The sequence below is a fragment of the Bacillus rossius genome, chromosome 7, assembly GCF_032445375.1.
Source record: "Bacillus rossius redtenbacheri isolate Brsri chromosome 7, Brsri_v3, whole genome shotgun sequence".
NCBI lineage: Eukaryota > Metazoa > Arthropoda > Insecta > Phasmatodea > Bacillidae > Bacillus > Bacillus rossius.
In genome coordinates, this window is record NC_086335.1 from 5,530,443 (window position 1) to 5,556,247 (window position 25,805).

Genomic DNA, 25,805 nt, shown 5'->3' on the forward strand with positions numbered 1-25,805 from the left:
AATGAGGACTCTGGGAAACCCATGAACATTAAAGACATCTTGCATTGCATTTATGGTGCATGCAGAAGATTTTGCAGCCAATGGTCGAATATCAATCCAGTGGGAATAGTAATCAATCAGTATCAGGAAAGCCTTCCCGGCTACTTCAAGGATATCTGTACCGACTTGGAAATATGGCAGTTTAGGAACTTCATGTGGTATAAGAGGTTCCCTGCACTTAGCCCTCTTAAATTTTTCACATATCCCGCACCTTGACACATGTTCCTCTATATCTTTCGCCATTCGGGGCCAATAGAATAATTGCCGTGCTCTAGCCTTAGTTTTCTCAACTGCCGAATGCCCTTCATGCACCAGGTGCAGGACATATTGCCGCAATGTATGGGGTACCACAATTTTGTGTCCAAGGAATATTATTCCATCTTCTACGTGTAGGTTATCTTGAACCTTGTAGTATTCACCATATTTCCCTAGCATCTTACTGGTATGGGGCCAGCCCTCCTGGTGCATTTTGGCCACCTTACAAAGGATGGAATCCTGCTTAGTTTCTCTTTGAAACGTCACTTTCCTACTGTCACTCATTGGTAAATGTGCACTCAACGAATGTACCACCTCCAACATTTCAGGATCATGTTCAGTCTCCAGGAGTGGCATTCTCGACATTGTATCAGCCAAGTGCAGATCTTTTCCCGGTACATAGTACACCTTCAGTGAGTACTTAAGGAGTTTGAGCCTGAGGCGCTGTAGTCTAGGGGAACCTATCTTCCCTATGTTTTTGTTCATAACTGCCACCAATGGCTTGTGGTCTGTTTGAACATTTACCGTCCGACCATAAACAAAGTCATGAAACTTTGTTGCTGCAAAGTATATGGCTAGAAGTTCCTTTTCTGATTGAGAGTAGTTCTTTTCACTGTCTGATAGGCTTCTTGAAGCAGTTGTGACAAGCTGAAGGTTACCGGAACTGGATTGTTGCAACAAACAGCACCCTAGCCCATACTGTGATGCATCACACTGTAAGGTGATTTCTTTCTCTGGGTCAAATAATGCAAGGACAGGTGCATCAGCGACTTTCTGCTTTAGCTCATCAAATACTTTCTGATGTAAGGGTAGCCACTGCCAATCGACTCCCCCTTTCAGTAGTTCGTATAGGGGTGCTGTAAGTGTTGCCATTTGCGGTAAGAAACTACGAACGTAATTGAACATCCCCAGTATTTGTTGCAATTCCTTTTTGTTTGAGGGTGTTCTTAAATTAATTAGTGTCCTCGCTCTCTCTGGATCTACTTTCATACCTGCTGCAGAGAAAACATGGCCAATGTACTTAACTTCCATAGCTTTGTACTAAAGTTTATCCACATTAAATTTTATATTTCGAGCCCTAGCCCTTTCCACCACTCGTTGAACAGCTTCATCATGTTCTACCTCGGTGTTTCCCATACAGAGTAGATCATCAAAGTATATTACTGTGTTAGGTATGTCTGCAAAATTACTTTCAACCAGATGTTGAAAAAGTTCTGGTGCACTGGCTATTCCATAAGGTAGTCGCAGATATCGGTAGATCCCAAATGGGCTGGAAAAGCAACATTTCAGTGATGCCTCCTCCCCTAATTCAATTTGATGAAAACCTTCCCTTAGATCAAATACGGAGAAGTATTTTTTCCCTGCCAGCTGCTCACTGATGTCACTGAGTTTGGGAACCATGTGATAATGTCGTTTGATTTGTTTATTTAGGTCCGTTGGATCAAGGCACACTCTAAGCTTACCATTGGGTTTTTCAGTGACAACTAGGTTGCTTACCCATGCCCTGGCATCAACCTCATCAACCTTTTGAATAACCCCCTTTGTCTCTAGTCTATCAAGTTCAGCTTTGAGTGCCCCTCTCAAGGCCTGAGGTACTCGTCTAGGAGGGCAACATACAGGATCAGCTCCTACTTTAGTAATGATTTTACCTTCTTGAGGAAAGCAACCCAGGCCATGAAACACATCTTCATTTTGTCGCACAAAACTGTCTTTCGCCGTCCTGTTGTCAACAGAGTGCACCCGCTGCACTAAGTTCAGTTGTATGCATCCTGGTAACCCGAGCAATGGCACAACATCCAAGTCCACTACCATAAAGTCTATATAAGCTTCAGCTCTCGTAGCTTGGCAGTTCAAGGTTACTTTACCCACAGGTGTGATAACACCATCCAAAGTCTTTAATTTCACGTTCGTAGGCTCAACCCTAAACTGCTTGTCCACTTTTTTAAAAACCTGAAGTGGAAGTACACTAACCTGTGCGCCGGTGTCTAGCTTCACCATCATTTTTACGCCTTCAATGCTTACTTTTTCTTGCCACTCATTGGGGTAGGAAGCACTACTGCTGTCTCTGTGGCTTTTTATGCGACCCCTAATATCAACAGGACATACACTGACACTATCACAATAAAGACTCTCTTGCGAGCTGGATAATTCAATTCGCTCCACAACTTGTACCTTACGAACTCTACATGACCTTGCAAAGTGATTCAGGACTCCGCATTTAGCACATTTCTTTCCATATGCTGGGCATGCTTTGGGTCCGTGCACTGACTGGCATCGCCTGCACTGAAATTCTCCCTTTGTTTCCCCATCTTTCACCGGCCTCTGACGCTGTTCACTTGAGCTTTTACTAACCGCACTAATTAAAACAGTGTCAGACTCACTATCACCATTCTTGCTGTGTATTAGATGTGCTTGTTGCTTGCTCTGCTCACACGCTCTGCAATGTGCTGCCACTTTTTCCAATGTGAGGTTATCAACTCGTAGTAAAGCTTCTTGGACGGCCTTGTCTAGTACACCATGAACTATACGATCCCGCAGCATCTTGTTTTCCGCACTCTCACCGGTGGTGTTATTATAATTACAGTTCTTCACGAGATGTCGTAGGGCAGTGAACAAATGCTCAAAGCTTTCCCCTTCTTCTTGGCACCTCTGAGCAAACACATATCGTTCAAAGACCTCATTGATCCTGGGTCGGACGTACCTTTCTATGGCCTGCTTCCACTTAACATAACTTTTCTTATCCTCTTCCACCATGTCAACAGTTTGCAAAATGCGAGAGGAATCACTGCCCATGATGTTTCGCAAAAGTGAAATTTTAACCTTGTCTGGGGCATTGTCTTGTCCAGTACTCACAAGGTAGTCTTCAAATTCTGACTCCCAAAACTTCCAGTCCGCGTATGCATTTTTGCTATGTAAGTCCAAATCAGGTGGCAACTTAACTCCGCCACCCACGGCCATTGTTTACATACGAATATTTTACTTAGCACCTACTTTCACTGTGGTTACTGGCCCGGTCTTGTTACTTAGTATAATCATTTAAGGTAAACACAAAATCCTACCGACTGCGCCATGTTATATCTTTATTATATGACGTTGTAGTCACTGTTACAAAATACATCAATATGACACCATCTTACATCATGCACTTTCTAACTGTCATGGGTGCCAACTACCACACCCATAACAGATACCATCCATCCATTAGAAATGCGTTCTTTACATTGTAGATGCATTTGCTAAGGGATGTACCGATGTGTGTGCAATGGAGGCATCCCTACGCACTATTCGGATACAGCCCTTGTAAAATTGTTCTGAAAAATGGGAGATTGTTATTTAATATCTGATATACATGGAAATGATTATATGTTACGATGAACATAAAATTTATTTATAGAATAAATTGAGTTATGGTATTGAATGAGTCTGAATTTAAAGGTTTTTAGTCATTCTTTTTAAAAAAATGTTATTTATTTAAGCTAAAATGCTCTTCTAACCCACAACTATTATGTCAATTGATTTACATAGTTATTTATTTATATGAAGATCGGTTGTAAGTGTGATCAAATACTTTTTTGCTGTTAACACTAAGTTATAAATAAACTGTGTTCTGTGTGTTAAAGTGTTTTTATTTACGATAGTTGAAATAATGCTTCATGTATAGGATGCTGACTTCTTTACAGATTCCGAGTTACCAGCTCTAGCTAACCAACATGAACAGTTAAGCTTTAGATGATTTTTAATTGTGTAGTGTGATTTACCCATTACTTTTCAGCCTGTGTCAATGTACCTGGTTACAATAACATTAACAAAAACATTAAAGAGAAGTGGTGACAGTGTTTCTGCCTTGTGCAACACCAGAAAAACACTATATTTATTAGAAAACAGTTGCCAATTCTTACCTTGATAAATTTGCCAGAAAAGTAATTTGAAAACCATTTAATATAATTGTGGTCAAGACCAAAAGCTGAGAGCTTTTGTCGTTATCAATGAGTGTGGTCATGTGAATTCGAAATATATAATATTAGATTGTTTTCTGTTTGTAACAACATGATGAATTTTATTCATTAAATTGAACAGCCTTGTGCTAGTATTTCTGCTCATTAAAAACAAAGTTGCAGAGGTGTAAGAAGATTTTTAAAATAAAATAAGACAGCTTACATATAATTTTTCTCAAAAATGTTTTCTAAAGGAGCATAAGAGTGATATTGGTTTAAAATTGGAGGTGACAGACGTCTCTCCTTTTTTACGAATTGTGATGACAACAGCTGTTTTCCAAAGAACAAAATGTAATCCTGTAGAAAGGCTAGTGTTAAAAATAAGTAATAGCACAGGTGTCAATACATTAGCACGTCCTTTAGTAATAAAATTAGGCATATCCTCACAACCAGTTTATTTTAAAGATATGAATTTTATTATTGCCCACAGAACCAAACTACTTGTCTTTGTGGAAATAGATAAAAAAATGAGAGGTTCTTACTAACTTCAGGCTTAACAAACACATTTGAAAAGAAATTTACAAAATGATTAGCCAGTATTATAGGATAAGTAACCAATGCAATAGTGAATGAATGTGAGAGGATGACAGTATCATAATAAAAAATGTAATTATATTTTATATTTTAATATTTTAAACAATACTTAATATGCTTTAGGATATTTTTAATATATTTACATTTTAAAAATTATTTTATAAAGTTTATGTTAGTAGGTACTAAACTTGTTCAATATTCATCAGTAATTGCTGTAATTTATAATTTTTCAGTACCGTGTTTTCTCGCATAATCGTCGCACATTTTATACCAAAATTAAGTTTGAAAAGTAGGGGTGCGAAAATTATTCGGAAAGAAAATTTTTTTGTTACGTAAAGTTATACATAAAAACAAAACCCGTTCATGGAAAGTACATTTATTTAAAAAAAAAAAAAGAAAAGTAGACTATACAAGAGCACGCCAAACAATTTATATTAATAATTCATGCTAGGGGTGAGCCGATCACCACATTTGCCGATCATGCTGATGCCAGAAATGTGGTACCGATCATGCCGATTTTTTTTGACCGATTAGTGGTTTTTTAAGTTGGTTGTAAAATATGCTCCAAATTACTTGAAAAGTATTGCATAAAGATACAAACGTGATCACTGTTGGTAAAAAAAATATATGCACTGTGTGTATATATATATGCACAATATATTTCACGGCCATGAAATGACATTAAATGTCTCGACAAATTTGTGGTGTTGAAGCCATGGGCGTCGCAACCGGGGGGGACACGTCCCCCCCAATAATAAGTCTTCAATTTCTTCCACTCCATTAATATATTAGTTTTGTAGTTATATTAAAAAATATGATTTCTGTGATATAACCTATATATCGTGCATGGTGCATTTAGTCCAATCGTGGTAATGTGAGCACTGTGTTTTTACAAATTTGTTCTCTGGGAATTTGTTTTATAAAAAATAAATTAAATATTGCAACCAACTATAATTAGAATATCTAGGAAAGAAAAATGCCTAAAAACCACCTTTTTGCACCTTCAAACCCCAAATTTTCCCGGGGGAGGACACCCGGACCCCCCGCTATTTTCCAGGGGATGGATATTCCTCAATAACTAAATCAATTGCAGTCCCCCTCAAAAAATATATCCTTGCGACACCCATGTTGAAGCCACGTGTCAAATTTCCACCACGTGAAATTTTGGCTTTGCAAAGGTTGCATCTTGCTTTCCCCTCATCACCTACAAACAACGTAAAATGTTTCCAAACAAAGCTGCTATTCTTTGACATTTACAATCAAAATGCAATATTTAACTGGAAAATATAAACTCAATTTTTAACTCTGACTTTCAAAACATTAACAAAATGACTAAACGAAAAACGTGATGAAAATACTGTTGTAAACACGCCAGACAGTCGAGGTCAACTATCGTGAAAGTGGTAAATAACATTTTCAGATTTCGTCATTAAAAATTAGCAAAAGCGGTGTTAAAATTCACTTAAAAACACAAAAATGGTGCTAAAAACTTGAGGGGGAAAAAGTGTGTGTGTGTTACTGTAAATATATCTGAAATTATTTAAGTTAAATAATTTTACTTGAACCTACTCATTACTGAATACCCTAAACAAATAGGTTACATATATTTATATGATAAACTTTTGATTTAGACACTGATTATTAGTTTGTTCCCATAAACTAATCTGGAAAACTATTAATCCCTTTAACAAAATCGGGGACGCAACACAACGCCAAAATACCACAACGCCCAAATGCCAAATTGACTACAACACCGACAGCTATAAGACTGCTGTGTACGCCGAAAAATGTTATTGCAGGACTGCCACAAAGGTTAGGTTAGGTTAGACTAGGTTAGGTTAGACTAGGTTAGGTTAGACTAGGTTAGGTTAGGTTAGGTTAGGTTAGGCTAGGTTAAGTAAGGTTAGGTTATATTACGCTAGTTTAGGTTAGGTAAGGTTAGGTTTGATTCTGGTATTTCGGCGTTAAGGTACATTTAAGAAACACACACAAATTCATTCAGTTGTTATTTCGGCGTTGTGGTCAATTATGACAATCGGCGTTACGGCATTTCGGCGTTGTGGTAACGACCCAACAAAATCTATAAAACACTGTTGACCAACTAATCATCATCGTCACACCATTCGAAAATAAATGTTTGTTTACATTTTTCTGCTTTTTGGCGCGATTTAAAATGCTTGTGCTGCAGGGCCTGGTTCGCCCGATAATCTGCTTGATATTACGACGCTGTTCCAACTATATGCCAGCGCCCCTGGCTGACGTGGTATGGCCACTCACATAAGGCTGTTCACCGTTCGCCACCATTCGGCCAGTCATCTGCTTGCTTTTGTATTTATCCGGTGTTGCTGTTCCAAGCTGTCAGTGCCCCGAGCGGTGTGCGTAGGCTTTAAAACTTCGCCTGTTTGTCTTTTCCATCCAAACATTATGCCGGAAAGGCAAATAAACGCCGTAGTTTTTCGTATTTTTACAGTATATTTTTGGGTTTAACATTATAACGTGAGCGTGTGTAAGCTTTTGTTTGCTTTAGTGCATTTAAGACTAATGTTCAGTGGCGGCCATGTTGCGGTGTTTGTTTACCAGTGACGAGACAAGTCTTTTTTTTACCCAGTATTTAAATTTCGCGTAAAAACTGTATTTTACTGTGATTTCGCGTTTATCGTCGTTTAATCGCAATCGCGAAAATAACAGGCCCCTATAGCATGACTTATTAAATGGTTTGGTGTGCTTTTGTTTACTCTTTTTTAACAAACGTACTTTTCATGAATATGTTTATTTTTTAAGAATAACTTTACTTAATTTTTTCTGCAGATAAGATTAAAACACGTATGTAACGTAAATGTTACTTAAAAACGTCAAGCAACAGTTCTGAAGCAAAAATATGACGGCGCTTTTGTGTTACCTACGTAAAGAGATTTTTTTTTGTCTTCAGAAAGCGGTAATCGGCAAAAAGGATCGGCATGCATGAAGCCGATCATGCAAATGACAAAATGACCAAAATCGGCAGATCTTAATAATCTGCAATCGGCATCGGCATCGGCTCACCCCTAATTCATGCAACAAAAACCTTAATTAAACTTTAAATAGAAAAACAAAATCTGTGACCCGAACGCAAGCCACTTGAATATGTGACGTGAACTAACGCGTAACTATCGTCATAGTACCACGAAAGAGTGCAGGCCATCAAATGTAGTTAACTCAGCACTCAACAAAGAGCGCGCGTTGCATCCAATCGGCGAGATATCGATATTCGACTGCGTGTGTGCGCTCTATTGGGGAAGCAACATAACCAAACATGAATGAAGCCAACTAGCTATGGCTACAGTTTTATAAGCGGTCCACCGCGGCGACGCAGACGAACAGATAAAGGTTATTACGTTTAAAAACGTCTTTTAAAATAAAATTTACACATCAGACAGCTTCGTATTTCTGTTAATAATAAGTAAAATAGTTAATTTCCGAATAAATATTAAATTTCTACTTTAAAATACATTGTTTTATATGGAAAAGATACCTACACAAAGTGCTCTGAATCTAATAGCGGCACCAAAAACATCATGCGACGTTTACGCGAGAAATTTTTTTATCCCAATTTTGACGCCCTAAAATATGGGTGCGACGATTATGGGAGTGCGACGATTATGCTATAAAAGAGGGTATGTCTTTTTATGTTTGATTCATAGATATAACTTATTACACATTGTTCATGTCTTATGGATCAGTACATGCCTTAACTGCATCAAAACAAAATTTGAATAAATGAGGGATAAAAATTTTGATGTACGAAAATAATTCATTTCAATCTATTTTTTTTTATGTTACCATGGTTAACACATTTTATACTGTTGTATTTTGGTGGATTTAAGTAATATTTAATGATATTATTTTTATTAAATAATATTAAAAAAATCTTATTTATGGATTGATGGAGATCATGCTAATATTACTATGCTAACTGACAAAACCTATTAATCCATTATTAATAAATAACATTAACAAAAGTTTAAAACACAACCTTAGCATGTAAATAAAATTATCTACAAGTCACGATAATTGCAGCACTATTATTTAATTTGTAAATTTGTATGTGTCTTACATGGCTTCTATTGAAGATTAATTAAAGCTTTAGATATGAGCAGAACATCAGCTTGCAGCTGGGCAGTGGGTACTATGAAAAGGCAGCCGGACCCACCGAGTAGCCCCGGGTGATGGGGACGGTGATGTTGAAGATGACGATGCGGGCCTCGAAGTGGGCGGTGACCGGCACGGGGTGGGCCGGATCGCACAGCACGTCGCCCACCGAAGCAGTCTGCATGTCCACTCCCGCCAGCGTGGCGGTCACTTGGTCCCCCGCGAAGGCCACCTGTGTGGGCGTCTCGTCCAGCGTCAGCGCTGCAACACACCGTGCACACGCCAACACTACACTCTCATCACAAACCATAGTCATTTCAACCACGTAGTGTTGTTATATCTCCTCAGCACTGTTGCATATAGGTCCATCATTTTGTCACTGTAAGTAAAATCAATTACCACACTTAACTACTGCTTAGTTTTCTAATTGCTATCAAAAAGGAATTTTAAAAAAATTCCCTACAATGTGCATGATTTTTAGATGAATAAAATCAATATTTAAACAAAAAAAATGCTAAAAAAATTATGTCCTAGTTTCCTAATTTAAATCATAACAAAAATGTGAATAGCAGTGCCGTGCTTAGTGGGGGGGTTGGGGGGTGTTTTCTCCCCCCACACAAATCGACAGAGGGGGCAAAATTTTCTACAGGAGGCGAAAAATTAAGGAGGTATGTACATACGGCTATCATTTTTATTTCTTTTCATAATAAATTTGATAATTAATTAGTTTTGTAAAACTGTTTCATTTAATGTAATAACTGATAAAGTAATCATTGTAAGCACTAAAAGTCAACAACCACCTCATCTCAACAGAACAAATACTAATATTAATTACGTCTCTCTATGTCGTCACATACATAATTCACCATACTGACAACTCTCACTTCCAACAACAGAGCGCAAGTCTGCACCACACGTTGGGAAGGCCGACTTGCTCCAATTCGCAATCTCCGAAAATCCCTGCCGAAAATCATTGATGTTCTCAAGTGCATCAAGTCAGAAAGTAATGATGGTAGTAAGAAATGTGACTGTGGTCTTTTGAGTCATATATCAAAATTTGATTTCATTGTGATGCTTGTTATATGGGAAAATATCCTAACGTTGCTGAATATAACAAGCAAATACTTGCAAAAGGCAGATTGTGATATTTTGACTGCAGCTGATCCTGATCTTCTCCAGTCTTCGACCAAGAAATACAGAATATGAGAGCAAATGAGTTCAGCAGTTTCATGGCTAAAGCCATACAACTTGCAAGTAAATTGGGAGTATCCGTGCAACTCTCCGAAAAACGACAAAGTAGAAAGGTATCATTTTCGGATGAGTTAACTAAAGATGAGCCAATTACAGACAAGAATAAAGCTTTCGAAGTTAATATCTACAACAGAATGTTGGACAGGATCATTGCAAGCCTTTCCAAAAGATTTGAAGGCCTTAGAGACGTAGCAAACATGTTTTCATTCATGTATCCCTGCCGACTCATGAAACTAAACAACATGGTCAAATTACTGAAGTATTGATATTAAAAATAAAACTTTTTGTCTATTATTGATTTTTTTTCTTCAATCGCCTAATAATGACGTTGTTGAGGGGGGGGGGGGGCGAAATTTTATAACCTCACCCCCCACTTTTTAAGGCTGTGCACGGCACTGGTGAATAGTTACAAAACCAATTTTTATTTAATTTACGTAAAACTACCATAGGTACATTTCGCACATAGCAACTGTTTCTTGATGCTGCCAGCAAATATACATTTCACAACACCTCACTGAAAGTGTAACTTAATCATGAATATAATATTAAACATATGGTCTGCAATACCAATAAGATCATTAAATAAGAAGAGTACCTTGGGAAAACCCACTGCAACCCTTAGCAATGTCCACCAAGTTCAACTAACTACAACACTCCATGTATAATCTAAGGACAATATAGCCTGTGTTGGAGGAAATATATATTTACACTTGTTTACTTGTGGTTATGTAGTTTGTCTAGGGAGATAATAAATAGTGTTTAGAGGCGGCCATCTTGCTCTGAGAGTATGGATATTATCACGTACATATTACGTACAAATGTATCTGTAAGAATGCAGTGGTTGAAATGACCTATAGCCTATGTGGGAGGAGATATATACCTATTTACACTTGTTTACTGTGGGTTGTTTAGTTTTTCTAGGGAGATGATAAATTGGGATTATTGGAATCGTTTGGCTTGTGAGCCACCAGTAGATCGTGTCGGATTTGATGGCATTTACTCACCTTGCAGGCTGGAACTCACCGACACGAGCTCACAAGAGCCACAGGAAAATGGATACGCCAGTTCATCGCAGACTGCAGGTGTTTAGAGAGGTGCGGCGGTGAGAGGCTAAGGCTACCCATTGCAGCATCATCGCCAACTACTCCCCCCTTGACCTAATTCAGCAGATCTGTGGATGACTCGGAGTAATCCCCATCTCAAGTGTCACAAGCCGTGTAACCACATCCATCACATCTCTGGGACTCCTCAGAATACCAAGTGTGCCACAAATTTAAGATATTTGGCACCAATTTATTTTTTCACCTAAATTCCCTAATATAAACTTTGTAAGCCCATTGTTAGGGACAGGTACTTTTCGGTGAGTAAAATTAGTGAAAAGCGGTGAGCAAAAAAGATAAAAGTGGTGAGGAAAAATGCCAAAAGCGGTGAAGTGTATTAAAGCATACCGTTTTTTAAATAAAAAGTTTATTAACTCAATTATGAATGATCAAAATGTTTAAAACTAACATTTAGAAGTGAAAAACGCTTCAAACTCAAAAGCTTTAAAGTTTAAAATACAAACATTGCACTATCAATACCAAAATCACAAAAATTCTGCACTCAAGACTACGTAGTTGCCCAAGGAATGATAAAATGTTTAGTTTATTCACATTCTTCAAATGCGAAAGTGGTCATTATTTCCACATTTTCGTCCAACAAATTATGCCGTCTGTCCAAGACAACTGTATTATGGGAAGAGAAAAATCTCTCGCTGTCTACATTACAGCAAGGGATCCAAACACATTTCAGGGAAAGACACGCAAAGTCAGGAAATTCATTTTTCATGGAAAAAAGAATTTCTACTATTTCTGCCTTTGAGCATTGTGTTATCTCCTTGACGATTTCCTTCATTCGCGTATAGCCATGAGCAATGTCTGCAGAGGAGAGGTTGCCATTTTTCATGCCTGGTAGAGTCATAAACAACTTGATGAGTTCATTGTTTACTTAATTGAGTAGTACCTTTGAAGGGTCAAAAAATTTTCCCACAGTCTGAAAAAATGTTTTGGATGGATCAGTGGCCATGAGCAGCTGCAATTTGTCCATGGACAATGATGCAGCACTTTGAAGTGAGTTTTTTACTTCAGCTTGACAAATTTGGTTGTCAATGGACTTGAGTGCAGCATCTGTCTCACAGTTAAAGATTCCAGAAGCAGCCACAGACAAATCTTCCTTAACAATGGACAGCTTATTGACAAGTGTGTGGCTGGTTGCATATTTTGATGCCTCCAAGTGCTCTGTTCATTTCATCAGACTGTTAAGATGTTCTTTCACAAACGTGGCTTGTACTTCAATTTTTTTGGCATCCAGGTGCGACAAGGAATTGAAATATTCGATTCCTGCATTCGCCACATCTTGCATGTCTTCAGAAGCAAAAAACTCAAACAAACCTGAAATATACTGAGATATGTAGATCACAGACTGAAACCAATTATTCCAACGAGTCAGGACAGGGAGGGGAAATTGGCAAATGCTCTTCTCTCCACGTGGATATTTATCCGTCAAAAACTGGGTGTACAGATGTTTCCGCTTACGAGTGTTGAGTAATGCTGATTTGATCTTGCTTACTGCAGTGTTCAGTTCTTTGAGTTTTTTGGGACAGATGCTGCCAACAAGATTTAATTTATGTGGATATGAACATCTGGTCACCTAACACTACCTGTAAAGAAGCACTACACTTTGTCATATAGCGAGCGCTGTCACTAACAAATGCCACTACAGAATCATAATTGACATCATATTCCTTCATGGAGTTCAACACTGCCCTAGCACAAGTTGTCGCACTCGCTTGCTCCAGAAAATGCACTCCTGCAACAAAGATCTTCTGCGAGTCACTTGCCTCCAAGAGACGAAACAGCACAACAAACACACACTTGCCTCTTCGGTCTGTTGTTTCATCAGCTAGTATACAAACAGGTTTCCCACAAACTTCTTCTTTGATACTAGTAGCTCTGTCTTTTTTTAACAACGGAACATATTTGTCCCTCAAAACTTTCACTGTAGGTAGATCTCCAGAACCTAAGCCAAAGGAGAAAGTATTAAGACAACATAAAATTATTGCAGCAGAAACACTTATCAAAATACTTGGACAAGGAGATTAGCTACTCTGCCACAATTTCAACAATTTTGGGTTTAGAGGGAAGGTTTGTCAATAAAATATATTCCTAACTCAGGTGGTATGCTAGGCCAAAAAAGTTAGGTTTGTTTAGTTTTAGGTTTGGTTGGTTCAGGTAAGCTTATTTAATATTTGGTAAGTTTAGCTTAGGTTAGTTTTAAAATGCCCATTTCCAACTAGCTTAAGTTAGGTTTGGTTTTAAGTGCTTCTAAATTTAAGCCACTCCACGATTACAGATATTGATGTAGGCCTAAATACAAACCTTCAACGTATTTCTTCATCCAGCTTAAAATACTGGGGTCCTGAAGTTTATGAAGTGGGATGTTCGCTTTGAGGAACGCCTCAGTGGTCTCCATAGCAAAAAGATCCGCTTCAGTTTTCCTTTTTTTTGCTTGCTGCGCACAAGTACCAATAGTCTGCTGCAGTGCTACAGTAGCAGTGGAAGAAATGCGTGACTTTTTGTGCTTTTCACTGCTTATGTGCTTAACAATTGAGTCTCTACGGTCCAAACTGACTCTGCAATTACAGTATTTACAAAATAAAATTGCCTTATCTGTCGAATAGAGACCATCAGAAGAAAATTCCTTGGCTCTATCTAGTGCGTTTATGTAATGCTTCGGCATCGCGAAGCAGCGAGAAAACTGTCACGAGTCAACACAATATTCGTTCAGTTACCGCAACGAATAGCCACCGAACAATAATAAATGCACACATGTGCAGTAACCTAACACAACCGAAGAAAAAAATTACATACTTCCATCAATTTGTTCGTTGCAGTTTAACATTGCCTGAAGTATTTTATGGCTGAGTAAATTATGAAGATAAAACACAATTGTAATTTTTGTTGATATCAAAATTTACGCGTTCCGAACGCGGCATCGTTTTTATCTACCGAACACGATTGATGATTGAACAACAATCGATTGTTCGTAAGCGTTCGTGTTTTCTAGCATTCTCGTACTGCTACGTTGGTAAAACGTTTGTTGAGTAACGCGTTTTGTTTTGGTAAGTTCATGGCTCGAGAAACCAATGTTGAAGCTTGTAATGTTAAACTGCAAAATATAAACGGTCCTGGATTACCGTCTTCTCTGTGGTCGTTGACCTCGCCGTGATGATATTGCCACAGAATGTGGTTTTTGTGGTTATGGCTGGATAAAATAAATTGTTTACCTTGTTTTGCCTAGTAATGCTGTTGGTACGGTGAAATGTATTTTTATGTAGTGTTTTATTGTTTTCTTTTTTCCTGGTGAGCTGGTGTTACGAACGGAAGATGAATTATACAGAAATTATGTGTGTTTGTGGCAATTTAAGCTTCAAGTAACGAAATTGTGACCAAATTCGTGATGAAACAGTGGAAAATCGCAAAATTCACATTTTCGTAAAAAAAGGGCCAAATTCGCGAAATAACTACAGTGATTCGCGATCACGAAAAGTACCTGTCCTTACCCATTGTTAATACTGATCAAATTTTTCCTACTAGAGTCTCGCAACGTTTTCCGAGCGCCGCAACTGATAGCTTGATGTGATTTTGCCAGGCCTCATTTCTCTTCCTGCCTCGGGCCACGAACGCGACCAGTAACAGTGTCCGGCTTCGTGACCAGAGTGCTTTTCTCAGCATTCTCCCAGGGCAGCCCACTTCCCAGAGCTCGGCTGAGGTTGGCAGCTCCAGAGTTAGAGCAGTGGAGTAACAAAAATTACAGAAATTAAGTTTTTCTGCAAAATCTCAGAATTAACACAAAAAGTTAAATATTCCTCTAACATTTGAACTGTTAAAGATAGGATAGTAAAATGATATATTCTTAAAGGAAATTTTATGCTCTACAACTTCTTTTTTTTAATGACTTATTCATAGGGCAAAGGACAAAAAGGTTGGGTAGTCAAATACGGCAAAAAAAAGAGACAAAATAATTTTTATTTTATTTTTATAAATAAGTGACTTTTGAGTGCATATATCTTTAAACTACGGAGATAGCAATAAAATGAATAGAAAAAAATGTTGCGGAACTTTTTGTCAGCTTTAATTTTGAATAGAGTGGTCTTTTCACTAGGACTCATACATTTGAAAGTGAAAAAACAGAAAAAAAGGATCTTCTATATGCCCCCCCCCCCCCCCAACCCCCCTTCTCCACGGCCGGGCTCGCTACCTAGGAGTAGGGTATTTAGTATGTTTGGACTTGTTAGGAGGTAAACAAAGTCCCAAAGTCAAAAATCGTGTTCCTTCCATTTGCCTCATCACCCCCTTTTTGAGCATTCATTGACATGACTATTACATGTCATATTTTCTAACGGAAAAAGCAATTCACGTTTCACATATCACACTGGCTGCTGGCAAAGGCAACCCATGTGTCACATTTCACATCGGCTACCGAGATTCCCCACAGTGTTCAAAAATAGTGTAGGTGATGCAGTAATAAGCATTCAAAAATGTATAAATTAAGCAGTTAATAGCAGAGACAGTTTTCCTCATGCTATAAAAATTCCAGATTATTTTTAAAAAATTCCCGTGTATATGCCAGATATCCAGGCACTAAAAATATTCACAGCTGATTCAAGTTTTCCCTATATTCCCATTCAGGAGGCCACTCTGGCAAGAACGGCGCCTGTCTCCAGCCGCCCTGACACGCTGACATGAGGGTTGATCTGCCAGAAGAGTGGCTGAGTAGCTGAGTGGCTCGCAGGGGGAACAGAGAGGCACGCACCTTTGATGGTAGCAGTCTCGCCCTGGGGCTGCAGCAACACCCTCTCTCCGGCCTGCACGGCGCCTGTCTCCAGCCGCCCTGACACGCAGAACCCTTGCCCTTGGCCCTTGAAGATGTCGTGGACGGTCAGGCGTAGAGGCTTCTTGATTGGTCGCTCCGGGCTGCGGAACTGGTCTGCACAGCAACCACACACCACCACTGACCCTGCAACTCTGACCCTTACTCGTGCGTTCACAGCTGTTACATTATCACTTGCGGCCGGAAATGTTGGACTTGAGTACTACCACTAAGGTTTATGAAGCAGTTTAGGTGGTGCTTGTTTCAAATGTGTTCAAGTATAACAGTAGCATAGTTTGTACACTCAAAGGTTGCAAGCTGATCAAGTAACACAAACAAAATTTACAGCTCTCTGCTTTACACTACATACAGAAAATATAAATTGACCTGCACCAGGCAATGATAAGGAGTGTAGCTGGAAGAAAGAGCACACGAGGTCATCCCGCTCACCTATGACCTCCACCAGGCAGGGGCCCTGGTACCAGCGCAGCAGCCGGCTCTCGGAGGGGGCGGAGCCCAGATTCTCTCCGCTCAGGCCGCTGCACGGCACGAAGCTCACGTCGCACTCGCGGAACCCGGCCTGTCGAAGGAAGCTGCCCAGCTTCTGCACTATCTCCTGGAACCTCTCTTCAGCCCAGTCCACGGTGTCCAGCTTGTTGACCGCGACACACAGCTGGCTGACCCCTGAGGCACAGAGCAGCTCTCTCAACCTCACATCACACAGTTCACCCATGCTTATTCACAACACACACAGCTGGCTGACCCCTGAGGCACAGAGCAGCTCTCTCAACCTCACATCACACAGTTCACCCATGCTTATTCACAACACACACAGCTGGCTGACCCCTGAGGCACAGAGCAGCTCTCTCAACCTCACATCACACAGTTCACCCATGCTTATTCACAACACACACAGCTGGCTGACCCCTGAGGCACAGAGCAGCTCTCTCAACCTCACATCACACAGTTCACCCATGCTTATTCACAACACACACAGCTGGCTGACCCCTGAGGCACAGAGCAGCTCTCTCAACCTCACATCACACAGTTCACCCATGCTTATTCACAACACACACAGCTGGCTGACCCCTGAGGCACAGAGCAGCTCTCTCAACCTCACATCACACAGTTCACCCATGCTTATTCACAACACACACAGCTGGCTGACCCCTGAGGCACAGAGCAGCTCTCTCAACCTCACATCACACAGTTCACCCATGCTTATTCACAACACACACAGCTGGCTGACCCCTGAGGCACAGAGCAGCTCTCTCAACCTCACATCACACAGTTCACCCATGCTTATTCACAACACACACAGCTGGCTGACCCCTGAGGCACAGAGCAGCTCTCTCAACCTCACATCACACAGTTCACCCATGCTTATTCACAACACACACAGCTGGCTGACCCCTGAGGCACAGAGCAGCTCTCTCAACCTCACATCACACAGTTCACCCATGCTTATTCACAACACACACAGCTGGCTGACCCCTGAGGCACAGAGCAGCTCTCTCAACCTCACATCACACAGTTCACCCATGCTTATTCACAACACACACAGCTGGCTGACCCCTGAGGCACAGAGCAGCTCTCTCAACCTCACATCACACAGTTCACCCATGCTTATTCACAACACACACAGCTGGCTGACCCCTGAGGCACAGAGCAGCTCTCTCAACCTCACATCACACAGTTCACCCATGCTTATTCACAACACACACAGCTGGCTGACCCCTGAGGCACAGAGCAGCTCTCTCAACCTCACATCACACAGTTCACCCATGCTTATTCACAACACACACAGCTGGCTGACCCCTGAGGCACAGAGCAGCTCTCTCAACCTCACATCACACAGTTCACGCATGCTTATTCACAACACACACAGCTGGCTGACCCCTGAGGCACAGAGCAGCTCTCTCAACCTCACATCACACAGTTCACCCATGCTTATTCACAACACACACAGCTGGCTGACCCCTGAGGCACAGAGCAGCTCTCTCAACCTCACATCACACAGTTCACCCATGCTTATTCACAACACACACAGCTGGCTGACCCCTGAGGCACAGAGCAGCTCTCTCAACCTCACATCACACAGTTCACCCATGCTTATTCACAACACACACAGCTGGCTGACCCCTGAGGCACAGAGCAGCTCTCTCAACCTCACATCACACAGTTCACCCATGCTTATTCACAACACACACAGCTGGCTGACCCCTGAGGCACAGAGCAGCTCTCTCAACCTCACATCACACAGTTCACCCATGCTTATTCACAACACACACAGCTGGCTGACCCCTGAGGCACAGAGCAGCTCTCTCAACCTCACATCACACAGTTCACCCATGCTTATTCACAACACACACAGCTGGCTGACCCCTGAGGCACAGAGCAGCTCTCTCAACCTCACATCACACAGTTCACGCATGCTTATTCACAACACACACAGCTGGCTGACCCCTGAGGCACAGAGCAGCTCTCTCAACCTCACATCACACAGTTCACCCATGCTTATTCACAACACACACAGCTGGCTGACCCCTGAGGCACAGAGCAGCTCTCTCAACCTCACATCACACAGTTCACCCATGCTTATTCACAACACACACAGCTGGCTGACCCCTGAGGCACAGAGCAGCTCTCTCAACCTCACATCACACAGTTCACGCATGCTTATTCACAACACACACAGCTGGCTGACCCCTGAGGCACAGAGCAGCTCTCTCAACCTCACATCACACAGTTCACGCATGCTTATTCACAACACACACAGCTGGCTGACCCCTGAGGCACAGAGCAGCTCTCTCAACCTCACATCACACAGTTCACCCATGCTTATTCACAACACACACAGCTGGCTGACCCCTGAGGCACAGAGCAGCTCTCTCAACCTCACATCACACAGTTCACCCATGCTTATTCACAACACACACAGCTGGCTGACCCCTGAGGCACAGAGCAGCTCTCTCAACCTCACATCACACAGTTCACCCATGCTTATTCACAACACACACAGCTGGCTGACCCCTGAGGCACAGAGCAGCTCTCTCAACCTCACATCACACAGTTCACGCATGCTTATTCACAACACACACAGAAGATTGAAGAAATTGTTTGAAGTGTGACGTCTCGTAGACAAGGACTGAATGTGGATGGAGCAGGGACAGTGTGCAAGAGTGGGGGTAAACCTACTGGCTCGTGGCTACGTCCGTCACATTTACCACTTGCAGATAACAGCATTCGAACCCATCATTTCAAAAACGTATCCATTTTTTTTACAGTAAAAAGGCAAAGAATAATTATTTGATCGTTCATTAAAACATGCAAAAGGGGCAATGTTAAGCTCCGTTTGGCGACAAGAAATAGTTGTACATCAACTTGTACATAATTTTTCTTGCAAGACATCTACCTATTAAATAAAAATTTTTATTTGAAATAAAAATATAAATTATTATGCTAGAGAAGGTATAACAAGCATTCATACTAAAAATTTGGTTCCGGTTTGGGGATTCAGGTCTAAATACTAGCTCCAAATAGTCAACATGTCTCCTTACAAATAAAAACCCTCTTTCTGGGTTGCATGGAAAATCGTAAGATTGACAGATTAATTGAAACAGTGAATAAACTTCCTGTGGAGGAAGGAAAGGAGCAGCTAGGTGGCTGACGGAGCCTCACCCAGGGAGCGGACCAACAGAGCGTGCTCCCGCGTCTGGCCGCCGCTCTCGAAGCCGGTCTCGAACTCCCCGCGAGTGGCGTCCACCACCAGCAGCGCCACGTCGGCCTGCGTCGCGCCGGTGATCATGTTCGGGATGAAGTCCTTGTGTCCCGGAGCGTCCAGCAGCGTCACCAGCTTGGTCGCCGTCTCGAACCTGGATCGGCCCACGTCCATGGTGATGCCTCGGGACCTGCGACCAGCAGCAACCACTCTGCTCCTCTGTTCTCTCGGCATGCAAACCACACTTCAAATAGTACAGCTCTATTTGGGCTGTACAAAGAACGTTTTTTTGACGTGATAACGTCTTATAAATCGATGAACGCCGGCTGCACGCATGAAAAATTGTCCCGTTCCGCCTGAGCCGAGCGCGCAAGTACCGGCCAACCACCATGCGAGAAAATCTTCTATACTATAATATCAAACAGGTTAAGGCGGGCTTTTTAACTAATTGGTTGTGATTATATTTAAACAAATTATTTAAATTAAATATGGAAAAAATGTAAATTATATATGATAATTAAAAAGTATGCAATTTTTCATCAATGTTTTCTTATGACGTTATCACGTAAAATTATCGTTCGCAAACCGACTTTACAGACAACCCCCTTATTTTAAATTTGAACAGAACTAGAAGACAAAGATTTAAGTCTTCAACGAGTACGAATTCAAGGTTGAAGATCACTAAATATTTTGCTAAATGTAGAAAAATCCACAGATACAACTTGGAGTGCTTGTGTAAAGTATTTAATCAGCACATCCTGCATACCACACTCTGAATCAGAACAATGAAGTAAACATTTATCAAATTCAACTGCTGCCTCTGCTTGTAAATAAAAAGATAAATTGTAAAAGCAAAATTTTACATAAGCAATAGCAAGATTAAAACATGAACAACATTTGAAACGTGAACAAATTACAAATATTGCATGTAACTATAAATATTTTCAAATATTTTTAAAAAATAAAACTGTTGAGAAATTCTGAAATTAACCTGCTATACATTTAAATGAGAGAAGAAACAAAGGTGGAGAAGGAGAGAGATTTCTTTGTATGCCATCTTCAGCAAGGATTTTTAATGCAGCAACTTTGATTATTTTTTACTGTACAAAAAATGTACTTTGCTAGCTTGGCAAGTTATTTTAAAAGATGGCTTGGTTATGTAAGATTTCCAAAAACTGCAAACTACTACTTTTTTTAAAATAAATAATGATTTTTTTTTGCACAATGACCACAATTCAAAATAATTTCCTTACTGTAATTATAATATGTACATGGAATACTATTCACAACTTGAATTTAATTAGCCTGTTGAGACTGACAGTTCAGGAATATGATGTTAGTTGGCCAGATAGTGAAATTTGATATAAATCTAAGCATTTATTGAAATTATTTTATCCAATTTAAGTAAATGGCCTGTTATCCTCACTCCCTGTTTCACAAACATAAACTAAATTCCATCTCTAGACTTTTAAATATAAATTAGGTAATTATTTCAGTACAGAAATTAATATGAAATTAGGTAAGTATGTTAAAATATACAAATATTTCTTTTTAAAAGAAGGAGTCAATTTTGCACTATTTTTATTCTTGCAAAAAGAACCATCTTTTAAAAAATAATGCCAAGTTATAAAAGAAGTTTAATTTTTTTATTTTTTTGCAATATGAATAGTTGCAGTTACCCTATTAATTTTTTTTCAGCATACATTATGCAAAATATATATAGCGTTATTCAGGATTACATAAGAAAAATTAATAGAGTAATGAAGAAGTTTTAAGTCTAATAATTAGGTGCAGTGTGGGGATTTTATAAATGTTGAAAAAATTATTCCTGTAACTCAAAAAATTGACACTTTTTTAAATTCAGAGTCATCATTAATTAGCCAAACAATTGTTCACAGATTAATGCCAAAAACCACCGATCACAACACACAACACGAACTCTTCTCTGGAACGGCCCTTGAAAGAAATGAAAGTGATAGTTGCGACAGGATACACCTCGACAGTCACAATCGCTCCTACACCAATGACACAGTAGCAGCTTCAGTTGAGGTATCCGGCCCGCCTGGACTAACAATGCACTTCTCTGGTCGCCCGGCGCCAACTAGCGGCTGATACATGCGCCAGTACACAGTCTCTCAGGAGGGATCCTGGCCACGGGGTAAACAGGCCGAGTTGTCAGCCACCCAGGACACTTCTTAGGGAATACGAAAATAATTCCATGAATTAGGTTCAGTATGTGTCGGCTCTCTTGCAATCCTACTAATATTATAAACGTGAAAGTTTGTAAGTATGGATGGATGGATGTTTGTTACTCTTTCATGTAAAAACTACTGAATGGATTTGAATGAACTTTGGCCTACAGCTAGCTTATAACCTGGATTAACACATAGACCCCATAGTAATATGAAATTCCATCCCTAAGGGAGTGAAAAAGTGATAATTTCATTTTATAACAGAAAAAATCATCGGTCATAGACATACAAATAGTGAGTGTCATTTCTCTATGTCTGACACATGATCATACACATAGTAAGGTCTGGCAAATTAATAATTTTCTCCTTGGTGAGACCAGTCCGCTTAGTGGAGCTCGCAGCGGCTAGCAAAATAAAGGCGCTAATAACAGTTTTGTTCTTAACTTCGTCAATAGATAGAGTTGCCTTGAATTTTGTCATGTATTTAATTTTTGTTTGTTTGTGCCGTATGCGTTCCTATACCACTCATCTGATTGCGATGAAATTTTGGTGATTTGTTATGCGCATGCCCATGAAGGTTACTGAGATGGTATAAATATTTTTCAATAGTTTGAGCACGAATCGTGTCAAAAAACGTGTTTATTTCATTTTATATAACGGCAATTCGTAATTTTTTGTTGTATAAGTGCGCACGCATGACATAATTTATTTAAATATAAAAGAGAGACAGAGTTAGAGTGATAAATATAGAGTGAGATAGAGACGGAGAGATAAGTTGAGATAGAGCGAGGTATAGAGAATGAAATGGGTTAGATAAAGAGATATACCTATAGATGTATAGAGCTATATAGACTTATATGTATATAGAAGATATAGAGATAGTGGGAAGTATATATGTAGATATAAAGAGATAAATAGAGATAGAGAGATACATAGATTTTTTATAGATGTAAATAGAGATAAATATATATAGAGAGATGGATAGATGATTTGTATATGTAGAACTACTTCAAACATATTACAAAACAAAACTGAATGAGGCATTGCAATGCAGGCTGAGCATTAGCTAGATAATGGAATCTTTTCAATATTAGTAATCTCTTATTTTTCAGCTTTTTTCTATATTGCTTTAAAAAGTCTAAATTACATACAGACCAGGTAAATAATTATAAACTGGCAGAACAACGTCTGTCGGGATCTGAAAGTGATATGAATGAATTTTCACACTTGACATTCAAATTAAGAAGATAATTACTAACTACACCCTGTAATCAGCCCGGGCAACGCCGGGTATTGCAGCTAGTATGTAATAAATCTTATATCTTTAAACGAACAATTCTTGTATATATAAAATCTGAATCTCGGAAACGGCTCCAACGATTTTCATGAAATTTAGTATGCAGGGGGTTTCGGGGGCGATAAATCGATCTAGCTATGATTCTTTTTCAGAAAATGTTGTTTTATCCGTGTTTTAAATTTTATATATATATATATATAATCTGAATCTCGGAAACGGCTCCAACGATTTTCATGAAATTTAGTATGCAGGGGGTTTCGGGGGCAATAAATCGATCTAGCTAGGATTCATTTTTAGAAAGTGAGGACTCATTTCGAGTAAACCTTCATGAAAATAATCAGGTTACCGCTCGTCCCACACGTGCTGCTAAAGTATGATGCTTGCACAACTTGACTAACATTATACGAGCAGAAAGGTCTTGATTTAGATGTTTCACGAGAGCGTGCGTCACAACATGTGGCCCCTGAAAAAAATATCATCAGTATGTAATTGGTATTGAAAACACAAAGCTGGGTCATGCAGGTAGTGAACAGTGTAGAGAGGCACCTCTCCTCGCCGGTCTCGTCCAGGATCCAGGCGTAGAGGAAGGACTGCTTGCCCAGCTTGCGGCTCTCCTGCTCGTACTTGTGCAGGGTGCGGGAGTGCACCTGGCCCAGCGAGAACAGCAGGTGGCCCATGAGCGTGCTCTTGCCGGCGTCCACGTGGCCCACCACCACCATGTGCAGCTGCTGCTTGCTGCGGCCGCGCTCTTCCTGGTAGCGGGCCGCCACGTCCCGGCCGCCGCTCCAACCCCCTCTGCGCACACACGCTCGTCCCTCGGCAACTCTGCACAACACTGCACAACACTGCACAACACTGCCACGCAAATATCATCATTTTAAAACAAACAAAAAAAAATATACAGAATTAAATAAGAACACAAATAAAAACTAACTTATACTTTATAAAAAGTTAAACTAAAATAAGATTTAGTATCATGATTTTTTTAACACGATAAAAAATTACAACCTTTAATATTCTTAAAATAAAAATTATAAAAATTGTGAAAAGATTATTGTCATTTAATGTTTAAATTTTATACACAATATTAAGACTTCTGCACAAAATTCTAAAGATATATTTTATCAAATAAATAAATGTACCCCCTTTTATCTCCAAAAATACAAGGAAATTTTGTAAAGATGACAATTAATTTTATGGAAAATCAGAACAACCCACAAATTTAAATGTAAAGTCAAAATTCATATAGTTCCAGTAAAAAAAAAAAATTCAGAACCAGATAATTATAAAAGAAAATTAAAAACCAAACAAATAAAAATATTTCAAAAATAATATCAAAACTTTATCTTCAATAACATGTGTATTTCACATATTTGTTACCCTTAACTATTTAAATAAATAAACTAAATAGTAACAACAAGAAAGTGTAAAAAATGACAATATGAATGGCATACTTGAGAAAGAGCTAACTGTTACATAACATGCACCGATGCCACCACTCTAGAAAAATGAGCATTTAATTAAATAATGTCCAGCCCTTCTACCTACTCCAAAATTCTTTCTCCACTGGCTCTGTCTCTCTGTGCAACACAGAGCAGCACTCACCTGGGTGTGGACTTGCCCTCCTCTCTGGGAGCTGGGCTCTTCTTGCCCGGAGCCTCGCCCACTGGCTCTGTCTCCCTGTGCGACACAGAGAAGCACTCACCTGGGTGTGGACTTGCCCTCCTCTCTGGGAGCTGGGCTCTTCTTGCCCGGAGCCTCGCCCACTGGCTCTGTCTCCCTGTGCGACACAGAGCAGCACTCACCTGGGTGTGGACTTGCCCTCCTCTCTGGGAGCTGGGCTCTTCTTGCCCGGAGCCTCACCCACTGGCTCTGTCTCCCTGTGCGACACAGAGAAGCACTCACCTGGGTGTGGACTTGCCCTCCTCTCTGGGAGCTGGGCTCTTCTTGCCCGGAGCCTCGCCCACTGGCTCTGTCTCCCTGTGCGACACAGAGCAGCACTCACCTGGGTGTGGACTTGCCCTCCTCTCTGGGCGCTGGGCTCTTCTTGCCCGGAGCCTCGCCCACTGGCTCTGTCTGTCTGTGCGACACAGAGCAGCACTCACCTGGGTGTGGACTTGCCCTCCTCTCTGGGAGCTGGGCTCTTCTTGCCCGGAGCCTCGCCCACTGGATCTGTCTCCCTGTGCGACACAGAGAAGCACTCACCTGGGTGTGGACTTGCCCTCCTCTCTGGGAGCTGGGCTCTTCTTGCCCGGAGCCTCGCCCACTGGCTCTGTCTCCCTGTGCGACACAGAGAAGCACTCACCTGGGTGTGGACTTGCCCTCCTCTCTGGGAGCTGGGCTCTTCTTGCCCGGAGACTCGCTCACTGGCTCTGTATCTCTGTGCGACACAGAGCAGCACTCAACTGGGTGTGGACTTGCCCTCCTCTCTGGGAGATCGGCTCTTCTTGCCTGGAGCCTCGCCCACTGGCTCTGTCTGTCTG

General features: G+C 40.5%; 1 protein-coding gene across 2 annotated transcripts in view; it reads right to left on the bottom strand.

Moving 5' to 3' along the window:
• LOC134533652 (protein HBS1) overlaps positions 1–25,805 on the bottom strand; it is a 257,049-nt gene that overhangs the window by 32,331 nt on the left and 198,913 nt on the right. For both annotated transcript variants that reach the window (XM_063371189.1, XM_063371188.1), the window contains exons 7-11: positions 23,869–24,117; positions 19,794–20,023; positions 16,563–16,796; positions 16,056–16,229; positions 9,013–9,212 (exon numbers count right to left, since the gene is read on the bottom strand). In XM_063371189.1, the coding sequence (XP_063227259.1) occupies positions 9,013–9,212; positions 16,056–16,229; positions 16,563–16,796; positions 19,794–20,023; positions 23,869–24,117 (1,087 nt within the window). The remainder of the gene's footprint in view (positions 1–9,012; positions 9,213–16,055; positions 16,230–16,562; positions 16,797–19,793; positions 20,024–23,868; positions 24,118–25,805) is intronic.